We start from the raw sequence: 17,500 nt of genomic DNA, 5'->3' as shown, positions 1-17,500 counted from the left end.
CGAATGTAATCTTTACAAAATAATTTTGTTATAAAAAATTCTCGTAGGCCGTTAACTTCAAAGGCATTTCCGTCTCGGTTGGGTGGCGAGTCCAGAGGTCATCACTGACCTGTTATTCTCTTCAGCACCTAACCGTGTTTACAAGCTGACTTTGGGAGTAGACTCGTGCTGGCATAGGGCCGACTTCAAAGCCAACCCAACTAACTAGATGCATTGTTTCATATATCGTTTTACTTTCTCTTCTGTTTGTTTAATATTTTCTATCTTCAAATGCAGGCTATTCTGAAGGAGCTCGCTGAACAAATTCATGTGGTTTTAGCTCGTTCTATAATAATAATAATAATAATAATAATAATAATAATAATAATAATAATAATAATAATAATAATAATAATATTACGATCCTACTGTTATATTTTTTGTTGTCGTGTTTACCTCTCCGTATGGAGTGACAGTGATTAAAACCCCTCAAAATTTATGTTTTAGTAGATTCCCAATCGTTATAATTCGGCTATTCATTGTGAATACTAAGCACACACACAGAGAGAGAGAGAGAGAGAGAGAGAGAGAGAGAGAGAGAGAGAGAGAGAGAGAGAGAGAGAGAATATTCATGCAGGAGAAAGACCTGGGTACGATGTCTGAAGCATTTCACTGTTTATGAATTCTGACGTAAACAATGACCACGTGCTCAGCCTGTCCCGAATGCAGGGGATTCGGAACTCCCCTACGCAAACGGTTTTTTTTTTTTTTTAAGAACGAAAAATAATTCGTTATAACAGTATTTTTCGGTGTACTGACTTTGCCTCTCGGACGTGTCTGTAGTTTCTATATACAACTTTTTTAACCGAGCCATGTTTCTTCGCCATGAATCATCTCGGTTACATATTGCTCGCTGAACGTGAATATTTGGAATTGCTTACTTAAATTCATTAGTGAAGTAAGTCACAAAGATCGATAATTGGACATAATACTTAATGGAAAGATATGGAAATAACTTACGCGTGTTTGAATTCGATTTTCACATGTTTATTTTTTCATGTGTATGAAAGATATATATATATATATATATATATATATATATATATATATATATATATATATATATATAAACATTGTGTATATATATATAACATTGTGTGTATATATATATAACATTGTGAATATATATATATATATATATATATATATATATATATATATATATATATATATAGTGTGTGTGTGTGTGTGAACCTAGACATAAAACATTTACAAAATGACAAGTCCTAAGCAGCTGGCATCAAACATGACAGGATACCTTAATCTTTCAATGAATTTTCCATGAACTGCAAGTCCCCCATAAACACCTAAAAATAAACTTGAGGACAAATAACTGAAATGAACGCAAAGGGAAGACAAAAGAACAACGAAGAGACCATCACATAACACGGATATAAGCTTTCGAGTCGGCACACTTCAAAGTCACTGGTGTTTGTATGAGCAATTAGCGCCGCTCATTCTTCCGGTTTCTGTTACGGCTGTTTATGCGGCCCGTTAGTGACGGGTCTCGTGTGACCGTCGCATAGCTCTTGTATGTTGTGGACGGGGCGGGGATTGGAACGGGTGGGGTGGGGACCACGGGAAATATTGTGCTAACGTAGGCCTACCTTATATAGACTATTGCATCTGCATTCTATATTCCTATGTGCCTCGAAGGTAAAATAAAGTATTATTACTATTATTATTATTATTATTATTATTATTATTATTATTATTATTATTATTATTATTCTGTGTATTTATACTTAATGCATATAATATGAAGTATAGCCTAAATATTCCAAAAATGGGCTAATGCACATGATTCGATGTCCTAACGTAACCTTACCTATCCTGACCTGTTAATATATTTACTGGTTGGTATATTATTAAGTCTTAAAACCATCAAGTCTTAAAATCTCTCCCGTAGATCTGTAGGTCATGGAGAAGCGTCACTCGACTGTTTGAAAAATTGTATAAGAAACCGCTAAAAGTAAATGAACAAAAGCATATTTAATTAAGACTACACCATAACTTCAACTACAAGGCGTTGGTACTCAGTGATTCAGCATTTTTTTGTGACGTCTCTCAACATTGGGATCTTGTTCGTAAGAAAGTTTTTTGCCCAAGACTTTTTTTTTTCTTAAGAGACTGTTATCATTCATCTTGTTCTTTCTTACTTACATAGTACTTCTACTTGACTTGACTATTTTTCATCATTTGTATATACTTTAAATGTTAATATTTTTCTGGTTGAATTTACAATCTTACTCTTCTATGTCAGTTTCCTAATTTTCATCAGAAATTTGCACAGTATACATGCTCTATATCTATCTATATCTTCCCTGTAATAACAAGAGACCAGTTCCTCTGTGCTTTCTCACGTCAAGCTGATTCTCGCTGTCTTGTTCCCTGTCAGCGAAGACACGTTGGAGATGGATGCAGAAGACCCTTGGAGGAGGTGGAGAGGGAGAACGAAGAGGAGAAGGGCGGGAGAGGGGAAGAACAGTGACGGGGAGGAAAGACTGTGAGGGGACTGAGAAGGGAGCTTGAGCTCTATGCATTCTAAGGCCGAGAGAGAGAGAGAGAGAGAGAGAGAGAGAGAGAGAGAGAGAGAGAGAGAGAGAGAGAGAGAGAGAGAGAGAGAGAGAACAATTATCATCATATAAAATAGCGCAGAATATGCAGTATTTGAATTTTTATTCCAATCAAAAAATACCTTTGTCATCTGGTAAATTACGGTTTTACTTATTTTTTATAACTGCACATAATTATTAAAGCTTCTAAAATTTCACAGTGGATTAAGGAACTCTAATGTAAAATATTAGCCTCCAAGGTACTCTGGAAAGAAGGAAAGTACTAATACACATAACACCAAAGAAACAAATTATTATAATTGAGGTTATGTTAACTAATATGCTGTAAACCATTTCGTGAATGAGTAAACAAATTAAGGGCCTTTGTTGGTATTCGCGTTGCAGTCTAGAGATAAAAGACGTAACGTCTCTTTTACTGTCGAAATGTTAATGATTTAGGCTATTATTTGGCTCCTACCTCGAAACGATTCGCGGTCCACAGACCCCTATCTCTCTAAACTAATTAGAAACAAATTATTTATGACACGTTAACTAAAAAAGTGCTTTGTGTCCCTGACACTACATTATCTTTCTTCAAAAATCATCAAAAATTTCCAGGGAAAGTTCTACCTCTGGCTTCCGTTTTCTCTTTCCAACCGTTATTCGCTTTAACGGGGGACTATTCCATATTTATGACACAAGCCGTAAGCTTGCTTTCTTTTTCTTTTTTTCACTTCAAGCCTAGGCTAAGTATGGATGCTCAGATAATTTGGACTGGGTTAAGTTCCGTGGAGTAGCTATGAAATCATATTTTCTGTTCATATATTAGAATTAGTATCTGTTACCAAAATTCTACTAAGCTGTTTCTGAAATATACTTGGTTATCAAAATCAGATTTGCGAATGTTTATTAATGTTTAAAACCATTCCATTATTCTTTCATTTCATTTTCTAAGTTTTTAGAATTCAACTCTTTCAAAAATTTTATTCCAGCTTCCGATAATAATAATAATAATAATAATAATAATAATAATAATAATAATAATAATAATAATAATAATAATAATAATAATAATAATAATAATCAGAGAATGATGTTATACAAATGCAGATTGCAGAGACAACAGATACAGTACAAGATGCAGTTAGAACAATTTGACAGCAACACCCTTAAAATTACTATTACTTACTGCTGTTACTACTAGTACTGTTACAACAACTAGGACAACTACTACTACTACTACTACTACTACTAATAATAATAATAATAATAATAATAATAATAATAATAATAATAATAATAATAATAATAATATATAATGGCAGCGCTGAGTTTAACTAACGTTACTGAATCGAATTCACACCTAATTAAACAGTAAGAAGCACCAATGAGGGTAGCCCACGTAGGGAAAATAAAAATATGTTAATGATGGGAAAATTCTTAATTAAAAAGCAGTGGAGGTAACAATGAGCTCATGGGATGTAAATGTTCTTATTACTGACAAGTCTATCATTCACATTCACATGATACAAAGGCCTGTCAACTAGCCAACATTGGTCTTTCAACTAACACAACGCCTCTAGCGCGCGCGCACACACACACACACACACACACACACACACACACACACACACACAAACTGCTAACTTTTTCCGGTATGATTCAAACCTACGCAATCGGTTAACGACAGGCAGCCATAAACTACAAAGCCATCAATTTGGATACTAGTATATATTTCTCTTGAACTAAATAGACCTAACATCCTCATCGTGGCAAGTTTAAGCGGTTATTGCCTTATAGGCACAGAGATATACAGCATGTGAATTTATTTGTTACGATCACATGGCATAAATATGTTTTATTATTAAGACAGCAACGACCTCTTAACTTCTTGATTTCCTCATACTTTTGGATACTCTTACTAGTGCAAAAACTGAATTCGGTCAGGAGACATTAAATTTCAAATTCAAATAATCTCTCTCTCTCTCTCTCTCTCTCTCTCTCTCTCTCTCTCTCTCTCTATGAGGGAAATTCTTCATGCTTGATAAAATAACTTCAGCATATATACGTGGCCAAGTGTAATATCCAACTTTCAAAACTAAATTTTTCTGCCTTTACGGGCTCTTCTTACTCTTGTTCATTTTTTGGTCTCATCGCTAGATACCGTCAGTTGGCATTTTCTTCTTTGTGGGACAGTCGAATATTCATTTATCCTTGTAATCCTCTTAATACTTTATCTGTTAGAACGTTAACCTCATACCCCTAAGGCAATCAACAACTTTCCCATATTTGGCTAAATGGCGGTAGCCCATACCCTATAGGCCTAGCTTATGTTAATCTGATAATAGTAGTAGCAAATCTCTCAAGCATATATTATGGATTGTAACTTAAAAATATATTCTTTAATTATGCTTGCGATGCATTACTTTGCCGTCAAGCGAGAAAGCTCAAGCTATTTTTCTCGTGAATCCACTGGAGTCTAAAAAGATGGCGATCATTAGCATTTCCAGTTTGCCACCTATAGTTTGTGGAAACGCTGGCGAGAAAATGCAAAATCGTGCCCTCGTATCACTGCCTTAACGAGTTATGTACTTGCGTCTACAGCAAATAATTTTACTAGCTGGTTGTAACCAAGACAGAAGAAACCTACTGTACATACCATTTTGGGAGATACATCGGCCTACAGAGCCTTAACTGAGACTAGTATCTGAGAGGACAAACCGTACGGGCTATGACAGGGAAATTTGGTAGGTGAATCATCCACACGAGAGAGAGAGAGAGAGAGAGAGAGAGAGAGAGAGAGAGAAAGACTAGCACTTAAGATCTGTTACTGCAGTCTGTTATGCTATGGCAGAGAAAGACACTTGCTCCGATTAAGTGCGGCAGTTACTGCGGTTTATTCTACTGAAACATGCACTCATTTTGCCTTTAACATTTGCTCTTCATAAACCTAACGTTTAATACTTTCTGACTGACTGAGGAAGACTTGAAATGAATAAGTGCTTAACCATAACAATCTTCATGAGAACTCCCTACTGTTGATCTGAATCAGGCTACGCCTAGGCTAACTACCTTGTCGGGTTTTGCTACAGATATTTGCAATATTTTTGTAACACTTTTCAATTATTAATGTTACTTTTGTTTTGCCATATCTACGCGAGATGTGAAATTATATAAATTCCTTACCTTGCATGATGCCCAATCTTAGTACGTAATGTAGACACTTGACAGTGCAGGGGTCGAGATGATGTTCACACAATTAAGGTTCACAGCTGACTGGTTGCGCTGAATTAATTAACAGTATCTCTACAGCTTCCTTCCTGTTGATGCCGAAAAAATAATAATAATGATAACAGTGAGACTGAAAGTGATGATGATGATTACCGAAAGGTAAATTTGCAATTAATAATAATAATGATGTTAATTTAATGGTTAAAAGATTTATTTTAAAAAGGAAATACGATCCTGTGAATTTACTTGTGAGCAATCTTGATAATCAGACTAACTGCTGGAAAGGGAGAGGATTATTCGTGGTCTTTGCTATCAAAACCCACATTTTGACCCTGTGTTTTGCATGACTTATGAATTGAATTGAACTGAATGACTTATGATTCTTGATTGGTTATATCTAAGTTTCAGGTGACATACTGCCGTTCGCTGTGATTTATATACAACATACATATCAATGGTGAATCCTGAACTAAGTCTAGGCCAGATTTTTTTTGTTAAGTGGGGATGATGTAGGCCATCGTATTATTAACTTATATTACGTAGATACAGCAAAGAAATATTACTTGAAAACAGGAAATAATAAATAAAAAAATTTATATGCTGTCTAGCACTGGGTTGGTACAACATCTGGTAGGATGCCATGAATGCGCACAGAGCTTATCTTTCTCGGGCTACTTGTTTTTTATCCTTTTGTCCTTCCCCTTTGGTGTTTTATTTTTAACTAAATTCTGCCCGCAAATAATTGTTTCAACGAGTTTCCCTGTCACTTCTACATTAAATGTGCATTTCATTTTCAAGTGCTCCAGCAGCTTTTTAATTGACATTAGAGGTATGGATGACTCATCAGTGGTGGGTAATAAAGTCACAGGAAAAAAGAAGTCACAATTTACGTTGGCTGGTAATCATTAGGTTAGGTTATAGGTTAAGTTAGGTTAGGTTAAGTTAAAGGTTGGGTTTGGTTATTTAAAGGTTAGGTTAGGCTGGGTTAGGTTAGGTTAGGTCGTTATAGGTTAGGTTAGGACAAGTTTGGTTAGTTTAGGTTAGGTTAGGTTAGACTAGGTTGGGCTAGGTTAAGTTGGGTTAGTTTAAGATAAATTACTTTTTTCCTGTGACTTTACTACCGGCCCCCATAAATTATTGTGAATTTTATTCCTGTAACTTTTTTTTTTTTACCTGGATTCAACTCTTCCCTGCTCCTGCATGTTTCTGCTGTAGGCTTTAATTCTTTCCAAAAAGGAAAACGTCCTTACCGTAGTTGCACTTGTACCAGGCAGAATAACAATCAACTTTCTAAGTTCATAAATTTCGGGCAGTGAGCAGTCCTAAATAGAGTCTAGGTCAATGCATGACTTTCCTCATATCGAAAACTAGCCTGGGTTTGAACCCGAAAGAACATAACCTAGCAAACCATTGGAGCAGGAGTGACAGAAATCAACACTTCCCAACCTCACGCTAACACGATACTAAACCAACGAATCCAACTATCCAAGGAACGAATCGATGCTTGGTGAACTTGCCCAAAATATTGTACCAAAAATGTCAATATTATCGTATTTACATCGACATGATCATTCAGAGTTTACATCATGTGGTGTCGTGGACTTGATAAAAAATACTCATGCAAATTGGTTATAAAATTTAAATGAAAATAATTAATCGTTATTTTTATTTATTCTAAATTTCTAATGGCAATAACTCCAAAGCAACTGGATAGTAATATGTAATAAATATAGATTTTTAATAAATCATCAATGATGAGGGAGTAAATATAACACATGCGATCCTGATAGCTAGGAATATTCAACATAATGGTTTTAAAGAAACAAACATTGCTAATTCACTACAGTTTTAAAGGAAAATCTGAGACATCCACAAGAATCTTTCGTATACACAAATAAATGGGTGAGTTGCTTATCTTGTGAATACTTTATGCAAATTTGTATGCGGACGGTTGTGTCCTTTGTCTATATATGCTTAGCCTGATTGTTTTTACCGTATACTATGACTGCTGTGCTATTTCGACGTTACATTTACCTCACACTGCCTTTCTTTTTGCGAGCTTCATCCATGAAAACTGTGTTTCTCTTATTTTTCTGTATTTCTGTTCACATCTACGCTTCTTTGCTTTCCTTCGACATTTAATCCTCTGTTCCCTTTGCTTTCCTTTACTGTTTCCCCTTAATCGAGGGAGTTAATGACGAGTTCTTTGTCAGTTACCGTACACTGATTTATGCTAAGCATAATGATTGGCTGGAATGTTTACCAATAGGCCTATATCAATAAAGTAACCTGTATAAACCAATTTAGAACAAGTGTCAACAATAGTCTCAGAAAGTAATAATTATGTATATGAGCTGAACATCTCATATCTAAAGATCATTTTGCACTTTATAGGTTTATTCGGTTTCAGTGTATAATTCTCTGGACTGCAGGTAAAATTGCATACACCCTTTAACCAAAGACACTTAGAACTTAAAGTCCAGCCGGGGACAAGACCACAGGTTCCGTGTAGAATTCATATTACACATAGGCCTATCTTGAACTGAACATGAGAAGCACAGTGGCACATGTTCAAAGCACATGCTCAGCCGTTTCCAAATTCATATAATCCCCCCCTGAATTATTGCACACATTGTCAGCAGTTTACGCTCGTATGATTTGACTGAGAAAAGAACAACCACCTATTTCAATGCACATGGCTTCATCAGAGCACTTCATGACAATCATGTAATAGTATTGTACCTGTGGTGAGACTGTTTGTTTTAGTGTTGCTTTTAGTTTTCTGTAAAAGGAGCTATTGCGCCGGCTTCGTCTGTTCGCCGGCATTTTTCTGTACGCAGTTTTTCTGTCAACCCTCAGATCTTAAAAACTACTGAGGCTAGAATGCTACAAATTGGTATGTTGATCATTCACCCTCCAATCATCAAACATACATGCAGCCCTCTAACCTCAGAAGCTTTTATTTTATTTAAGGTTAAAATCAGCCATAATCGTGCTTCTGGCAACGATATAGGATACGACACCACCGGGCCGTGGTTAAAGTTTCATGGGCCACGGCTCATACAGAATTATACGGAGACCACCGAAAGATAGATCTGTTTTCGGTGGCCTTGATTATACGTTGTACAGAAAACTCGATGGCGCCGAAGAAACTTCGGCTCATTTTTTACTTGTTTATTAATGCAGTGGACATAGTAATATATGCCCTGATAGTTTTTAATGCATTAGGTATTATACATATATAGTGCATATATTTACTATTAATAATACATCATGAAATATCTATTTGGTTGAGTATTCATGGCAATATTTAAAAGAATTTCACATCCTTCGTGTTGAAAGGCAAACATACTTGGTATACCCTGATGGTTCACCACTGATACACATACACACATACAGTACTGTATATGTGTGTGTGTGTACATGTTTGTATTTGTGTATCATCCGGCCGAAAGTGAAGCAATATTGGATCTGTTTAGTTGTCGGATGGACGACCACAAAGGGATACCAGATACTGTTAGCACAGAAACCCCTTGAGGACACGTGGACCAGGGCATGTGGCTGGCAACCTCATCCCAAATATATTCGTCAAAAACTGAAGACACGTGACGGAGCAGCAACCTCTAACAGGAAAGGTGTACTAAAGTATACCTTAGTTTTAACCTGATATATATATCAGGTGTGTGTGTATGTCTATATATATATATATATATATATATATATATATATATATATATATATATATATATTATGTTTGTTTATATATATAGTATCATGAACACTGCAGAGGCTAGAGAAACTCCAAAGAAGAGAAAAGGCAAAATGAGTGAACTCTGCCGGGGTGGAGGGTATGGAGGGGGGAGCAGGTGAGTAGGGAGAAGGGAAAGACAGAGAAGGCGAAGAGACGAGTCGACGTAGCCTCCCTCAGAGCCATCTAGCGATATGAGGGAGAATCTAATCCTGGTCCTCGGCGGCGTATAATGGATTTCTTGTAATGGTTTGCTGACTTTGATCTTGCCGCCTTTGCAGTCAAAAGAACCGTCGAGAGGACGATCAGTGTTGACTGTCGACTGTTTTTCTCTCCCGGTGGTCGAGCATGTGCCATTCAGAAAGGAGGTGGAGGAGGAAGAAGAGTTGGCACCGCGGAAATGAAATGGCACCAGAGAGAAAGTTAGATTTTGACTTTCTTCTCTGCATATTTAAGCGCTGTGGTGGAAATTCGATATGGAAGTTAAACACCTTTATGTGATCGTCAGTTTGAGCGGGTGTTGTTTTCATTGGCCGAATCTCTGTCAGTGAGTTTTTTTTTTTTTTTAGTTTCGTGAAAATTTAATTGTCAATAGTCCTTTTACTATTATTATTATTATTATTATTATTATTATTATTATTATTATTATTATTATTATTATTAATTTATAGAAGTAAATATATGAAAAATAATTATTATTGATATTTGTTGCTCACATCTTATTACGATAACGAAAATAATTGTAAAGACACAGTAATTAAAATGATAATCATAATGTCACGATGCTCAAACAGATTTTCTTCCTCAAATGTGGTGCTGTCGACTGAGGCGTCTTAAAAACCCACTTGTACCCATCGATCAAAATCCTTTGGGTGGTCCAAACCTCGACATCACCCAACCATTTGGATAGAGTCGCTCCTACAAAAATAAAGGCAAAATAAAATTAAAGCGATCTCTCTCTCTCTCTCTCTCTCACTCTCTCTCTCTCTCTCTCTCTCTCTCTCTCTCTCTCTCTCCTATTAGAGAGAAAATTAGTGGGGGTTTTTTCTAATCTTGATTTTATTGTTTTTTTTATTGTCTCATTTGGTGGTGTGGTCGTATAAATTTTCATAAGACAGATACAGATAATGATAATAGTTAATACTATTAATGCGTCTGCTTTGTTGATGCAGTTGAAATTGCAGTCATGTAATCAGTTCCTCAGGTGGTAGTTTTAAACCGGATTCTTTAATAAAAATGGAATCTTCCATTCAGTAACATTTATTTGACAATCAAATATCGAAAACTCTGTAGGGCAGTGTAATGTAAATGAGTGCAGTTGTTTGAATTTTCAAAATACGTATAGCCAGTAGCAAGAATTATTAGTAAAGATATTAGCTAAGTTACTAAGGGAGGAAAGGTAGTGGACGCAATTTAGAAATTTATGATCAAATATAACAAGTAAAAAATGCGCCAAAGTTTCTGTACAGCGTATAATACTGTATGAGCCGCGGCCCATGAAACTTTCAGCCACGGCCCGGGTGGTGGCCTGTCCTACATCGTTGACAGATCCACAAGCATGGCTAAATTTAACTTTAAATAAAATAAAAACTACTGAGGCTAGAGGGCTGCCATTTTGGTATGTTTGATGATTGGAGGAGGATGATCAACATGCCAATTTGCAACCCTCTAGCCTCAGTAATTTAAGATCTAGGGCGGGCAGAAAAGAAAGGGCGGACAGACAAGCCATCTCAATAGTTTTTTTACAGAAAACTAAAAGAAAGGCGTTGTTAAAGAACTGAGGAAGGAAGGAAAGAAAGCAAGAGCACTGCTAAAATTTGAGATTAGTAGTATCAACGAATGTAAAGTTTTTCAAGCTACTGTAAGGGGCATTAAACTGGCGTTACTGTTAAATATTTCTCTAAAAATTTTTGAAGCGACTGCAATCGCCTTTATAGTACTTTTAAGTTAAGTATACCTTGGTTTAACCAGACCACTGAGCTGATTAACAGCTCTCCTAGGGCTGGCCCGAACGATTAGATTTATCTTACGTGGCTAACAACCAATTGGTTACCTAGCAACGGGACCTACAGCTTATTGTGGAATCCGAACCACATTATGCCGATAAATGAATTTTTATCACCAGAAATAAATTCCTGTAATTCTTCATTGGCCGGTCGGAGAATCGAACACGGGACCAGCGGAGTGCTAGCTGAGAACGGTACCCACCCGTCCAATAAGGAAGTGATATAGTACTTATAGCACAAATAGGTGCTAATGGGAGAGAAATGAAGAGGCATGAAACCAACCAAGAGGTTTACCTAAAAAAAGAAACTTTATCTGTGCCAGTAAGTGCTCAATTTATTACATCGCAGCCACTAAGTTTTTCCCTCTCCTTGTATTTCCTCTCGAGTTGTCATAGTCACATGAAGTCTTTTTTTATAAGCTTTCGGCCAGCGAAGAATTAGAAGAATTTATTTCTGGTGATAGAAATTCATTTCTCGCTATAACGTGGTTCGGATTCCACAATTAGCTGTGGGTCCCGTTGCTAGGTAACCAGTTGGTTCTTAGCCACGTGAAATAAATCTAATCCTTCGGGCCAGCCCTCCCTAGGAGAGCTGTTAATCAGCTCAGTGGTCCGGTTAAACTAAGATATACTTAACTTTTTCTAGAGAAATATTCCTGAGTATTCTGGAAAAAACCTTCCATAAATTGTTAATTTGTAGAACTAATAGGTTAGAGATGGCGTTAATATAAATAAGTATATTTTCGTGACTGAACTAAAGATTGTTAGCGACGATAAGCACGGTAGTTGAAACGACAGTTTTTTTATATCAAATTAGTCAGTCAATCATACTGAAGTCTTTAATATTTTTCAAATGTCATATATTTGTGTGGTCAGTCACTTTGATAAAAATTTAGTCACTGCAAATATTCGAAGGAGAAAACTGATACCGTAACATTACAGCACTTAGCATCGACCAGCAGTTTTGAAATACAAATAACACACAAATAAAAATGTATAGACAGAAACGGATTATGGAATTTAAGGCTCCTAAAAGATATCAACACAGGAAAACCAAAAATTTCCTGTTTTAACTTAGCTTATCATGGACCATGAAATTGCGCAAAACGTTGTTAGATCGCAGTACAATGCAAATAAATATGATTCACGACTCAAAACACCGAATGTTCAGTCTTAAAGAGATTATCTTATGCTCGAGATATGAGCGAAGAAGGCTGTGGGTTATTCAATACCAGTACGCCCTTATTTTCGCCGATACCAAGAAAGGGGCATCATCATCATTTTCCCTCAGGGAAGCGACCGGTTCAGGGAGCAGATGTAAACAAACACTCCATCCGGGGATGGACCCTCAACCGATCCCTCTCTGTCGCAACGGGAGTGACTTGAACACTTTTTATCCTTTTTAGTTTTCTGAAAAGAAAACTATTGTGCCGGCTTTGTCTGTCCGTCGGCACTTTTTTCTATCCGCAAAACTTTTTCTGTTCGTCATCAGATCTTAAAAACTACTAGGCTGAAGGGCTGCAAATTGGTATGTTGATCAGCCACTCTCCAATCATCAAACATACCAACTTGCAACCCTCTAGCCTTAGTGGTTTTTATTTTGTTTAAGGTTAAAGCTAGCTAATAATTGTGCTTCTGGCAACTATATAGGATAGGCTACCACCGGGCCGTGGTTAAAGTTTTATGGGCCGCGGCTCATACAGCATTATACGGAGACCATCGAAAGATAGATCTATTTTTGGTGGCCTTGACTGCAAGCTGTAGCAGCTGTACAGAAAACTAGATTGCGCCAAAGAAACTTGGACGCATTTTTTACTTGTTTTATTTCTGTTCTTATGATTTATTTCATTAGTGCTAATGAGTACTTATTCTAACTAAATTGTTATTATTCTCTTGTACGCGTAGGGCTCATACGCTTAAGCTTAACTGCATTGTTTTCTTCATTTTCATGCTTATGTGGGAAGCGCTTAAAGAGGGCAATATCTTTCTCTCTCTCTCTCTCTCTCTCTCTCTCTCTCTCTCTCTCTCTCTCTCTCTCTCTCTCTCTCTCTCTCTCTTCATATATATATATATATATATATATATATATATATATATATATATATATATATATATATATATATATATATATATATATATATATATAATATATATATATATATATATATATATATATATATATATATATATACACATATACTGTATAATATATATGTATATAGGCCTGTTTCTTTTTACTTACTTATCTCTATATAGCTTTCCGGTCACCCCTCTCTCCTTTCTCCTATTAGCAACATCCTGTGATTTTTCCCCAAGCAAAACATCCCCCTGCTTCTTAATATCGCCTCGGATTCCGGAAGCTATACTTGAGATCTTCATTTTATTGGAATTTCCTATTGGATCTCTTAAGTAAACTTCCTTTGGTTCAGTTGGCGTCCTATTTACAATTCTTTTTCGGCCTTGGTATCACAGAACGTTACACTTGATGCAAAAAAAAAAAAAAATAAAATAAAAGTTAATATGATAAACTTGTAAAATCCAGAATCTGCATTTATAGAGAAGATATATAATGAAAATAATACTTGATAACAGGAAGAAGAGAAAAAGATTATTCACATAAGCCACAATAACAAGCATCGAATAATTCAAATCCCGTCATCAGTCAGTCCTCAGAATATTTCATTTAAGAAAATATTTAAAAAACGAGAGGATGATGATTAATTCAGAAGTGTAGACCAAGAAATGAAGTACGATAAGGGAAAGGCTAATTCAGATATTCCCGCTGTTTTTATCGACATCGGAGTCGGGTCTAATGAATCAGAGCGCATTCAGAGAATGCATTTTCCGAGAATTAGGAAGCCCAGCCGGCGCAGAACTCTCTTGGTGAGTAAATTCCCAGCTTCGACTCGCAAAAACAGTGTGGGGTACACATACGTTAATCTATACTTCAGACCAGCTCGCTGAATACTTAATCAACTTCAGGACACCATGGAGTCTGAAAAGTAGAGACTGATCAGCTGTAACATAATAAAAATAGTATATCCTCTCACTTTTTGGCTCCAAGGAAGCATATTGTTCCCCCTCCCTCCATGCATGACTTAATGCAATAGGCGCAGAGAGGTTTAGGAGCATGGATCTAAACGTAGGCTTTAAAGATTTAGGAACCAGGTGAGTTTATGATGCTTCCAGTGTGTTCAGACTCTCTAGAAACCGGTAGTTTATTCCTGATTTTCCTTTTCAGTTTAAGAATCTGTATGGCCGCCATTAAATGTTTAGACTTGGACATCAAAATTTCTTCTGAAAAATATGCTTTTTAAATGTTACAGTAATGTATTACAAGCATCTCTCTCTCTCTCTCTCTCTCTCTCTCTCTCTCTCTCTCTTTGTTACCTTAGAGTAAATGTCTTTTTACTTTCTATAAACGCTTTGTTAATTTTGTCGTTGCACTGGCGACATTAAGTTCCACAATTTAACTGTTACTCGTTCCTATCGCAACGGGCTGATAACCAATCGCCTCACAACAAAGTATTACCAGGAATGTCAGCTTACGCTGGTAATATCACAGAAAAGCACAAACTTCTGTTTACGCTAATCGGTTTCTTCCGTTATTGACCTGGATTTGGTCATTTTGTGCTCATTAGTTTCGCTCGATATCCATTTCTATATCCATTCGTTTGGTTTATTTGGCATATACTGTCCTTCCGTTCATTTCTAACCAAACCAAAAGAAGAGGAACGGGTATTTTGCTTAAATTTTCTTGTTTCTGTTCCTTAAGGATCGAAGTACTTTATCCTGAACACTTTTCTTTCTGAGCCGTTGCATCCTTCCTTCATTCATTAATTCCATCCATGTTATTTTCCTTTCTATAAACGTATATTCCGCCACTGTCTCTCGGTAACTTCACATTTACAGAAAATCGCTGTCACGTTGTTCAATATGTGACAGAGACAGTTTGTCTCGATACTTCCCGGAGGAAAGTTAAGTTTTTAGTTTTCTGTAAAAGAAAACTGTTGAGATGGATTTTGTTTGTCCTTTCGCCCTCAGATCTTAAAAACTACTGAGCTAGAGGGCTACAAATTGTTATGTTGATCATCCACCCTCCAGTCATCAAACATACCAATTGCAGCCCTCTAGCCTCAGTAGTTTTTATTATATTCAAGGTTAAAGTTAGCCATGATCGTGCGTCTGGCACCACTATAGGGGCCAATAACACGGGTCACCCCGGGCAGTGGATGAAAGTTTCGTGGACCGCGGCTGATAGGTTCATGAGGAGTGACTGAGAGTTTCATACAGCATTATACGCCGTACAGAAAGCTCGACTGCGCCGAAGACACTTCGGCGCATTTTTTTATTAGTTTTTTATAGAAAAGACCACTCCAGGAATGGTCAGTCTAGCCCACTGTATACTGAGAATAGAAAAGAAAGCGGTGGATCTGACCCTTGGATGAAAGAAGGTTATAGAACTCATGGAAATCACAATAAGGAAAAGAATCTGCTGCTTGATGGTAAATGAAAATAAAATTGCCGAACGCAGCAGTGCACAAATAAATATGGGAACTGGTAGGCCGGTGAGCAACAGCCGGAGGGAATCTCTCCTCTAGCTCAACGGAACAGTGTCCGGAAAAGTACTTATAAAAGAAAGACATTGAAACCCCTGTGACGGAGACTAAACATTATCCAAAAGAGAAGAAAGTATAGGTTCGCTGATCAGGCCAGCTGGCTTTGATTAAATTCTGTCTGTTATGGAAAAATGCTGAAGTGCCGTGAATCAAAGACATACAATCTTCTTTAAAGGGACAAATGAGGCCACGTAATGCTTTTTGTCGTACTGTAACCAGGATTATGGTTACAGGACATACTACGTATTCTCCCTTGTCTTAATATAACCGAAAGTTCAGTCGAAGAAATTATACCCCGTACTCTCCTGGTCAAAATATTCTACAACAAAAAAACTTACATTATCTGTCAATCTTTGTTTTTCATGTAATGATGTTCTCTCCCAGTAAATAAACAACCGATATCTAACAGACCTTTATGCTTGTCGACGTCAACTGTCCACGTATCAAATCCCTGGTCTTTCTGGTCGTCATATTGACTTCAAGAACGTCAGAGGAAGGGTACAAACAACTCACGATAACTCTCCTAAAAACAACATATTAGAAATTCGCTACAGAGGGAACGATGAAACCATAAAGACAATACTGCGTGAGTGTAGAAACAACTGAGTTCTTTATCAGGCAGTGAACTCAAACAACTTCTAATACAAATGATCATCAATAACACTAAGTATATAGTATTTTATGTTATACCATTAGACGATATCATTCGAATTGCATCGTTGCAATAGTGCCAAAGATTTCATCGTTTTCATCAGTGAAAAAGTTGTTTAGCAATCGACATCTAGAGCAGATCTGGAAACTTTTCATTCGTACGTTCATTTCTTCTATAATATTACTTTCGTGACGCTTTTGACGCTGTTGTTTATCTTTCGAAGGCCTCTCAGCCGAGAACAGAGCCTGGAAATTGCTTCAGTTGTGTCATTTACTGATGAAATTGGAATTCCTCTCAAAAGCTTTAATTAAAAATAAACTTGAGAAGAGTGTTCAAAATCTCAATAATGACCGTGTTGAAATTGAATATTTCGTCTGTTTTATTATTATTATTATTATTATTATTATTATTATTATTATTATTATTATTATTATTATTATTATTATTATTTTTAATTTTTTTTCTTCTATTGTCTATCAGTCATCCTATTCGACTGGGTTGTTTTTATAGTGTGGGATTCCGGATTGCATCCTGCCTGCTTAGGAGTCCATCACTTTTCTCACTATGCGCTGTTTCTGTAGCACACTTTTCAAAAGGAGTCCTGGAGCTACTTCGGCATCTAGTTTTTCCAGATTCCTTTCAGGGATCTTG

At 36.5% G+C, this 17,500-nt stretch overlaps 2 protein-coding genes across 3 annotated transcripts in view; one reads left to right on the top strand and one right to left on the bottom strand.

The window, feature by feature from the left end:
* LOC136839122 (uncharacterized) overlaps positions 1–5,916 on the bottom strand; it is a 334,910-nt gene extending 328,994 nt beyond the window's left edge. The window contains exon 1 of one of the 2 annotated variants that reach the window (XM_067104788.1): positions 5,781–5,916. Coding sequence is in view for 1 of the 2 variants with exons in the window: in XM_067104797.1 (XP_066960898.1) it covers positions 5,781–5,787 (7 nt within the window). In the remaining variant the exon portion in view is untranslated. The remainder of the gene's footprint in view (positions 1–5,780) is intronic. The other variant, XM_067104797.1, reaches the window with a different exon arrangement.
* The window catches only part of LOC136839109 (forkhead box protein F1-like), a 112,166-nt gene that overhangs the window by 81,459 nt on the left and 13,207 nt on the right, over positions 1–17,500 (top strand). The gene's annotated exons all lie outside the window — the stretch shown is intronic.

The sequence above is a fragment of the Macrobrachium rosenbergii genome, chromosome 1, assembly GCF_040412425.1.
Source record: "Macrobrachium rosenbergii isolate ZJJX-2024 chromosome 1, ASM4041242v1, whole genome shotgun sequence".
In the NCBI taxonomy this organism is placed as follows: Eukaryota; Metazoa; Arthropoda; class Malacostraca; order Decapoda; family Palaemonidae; genus Macrobrachium; species Macrobrachium rosenbergii.
Note: the sequence above shows the minus strand (reverse complement) of the source record. Positions and strands in the feature narration are given on the sequence as shown.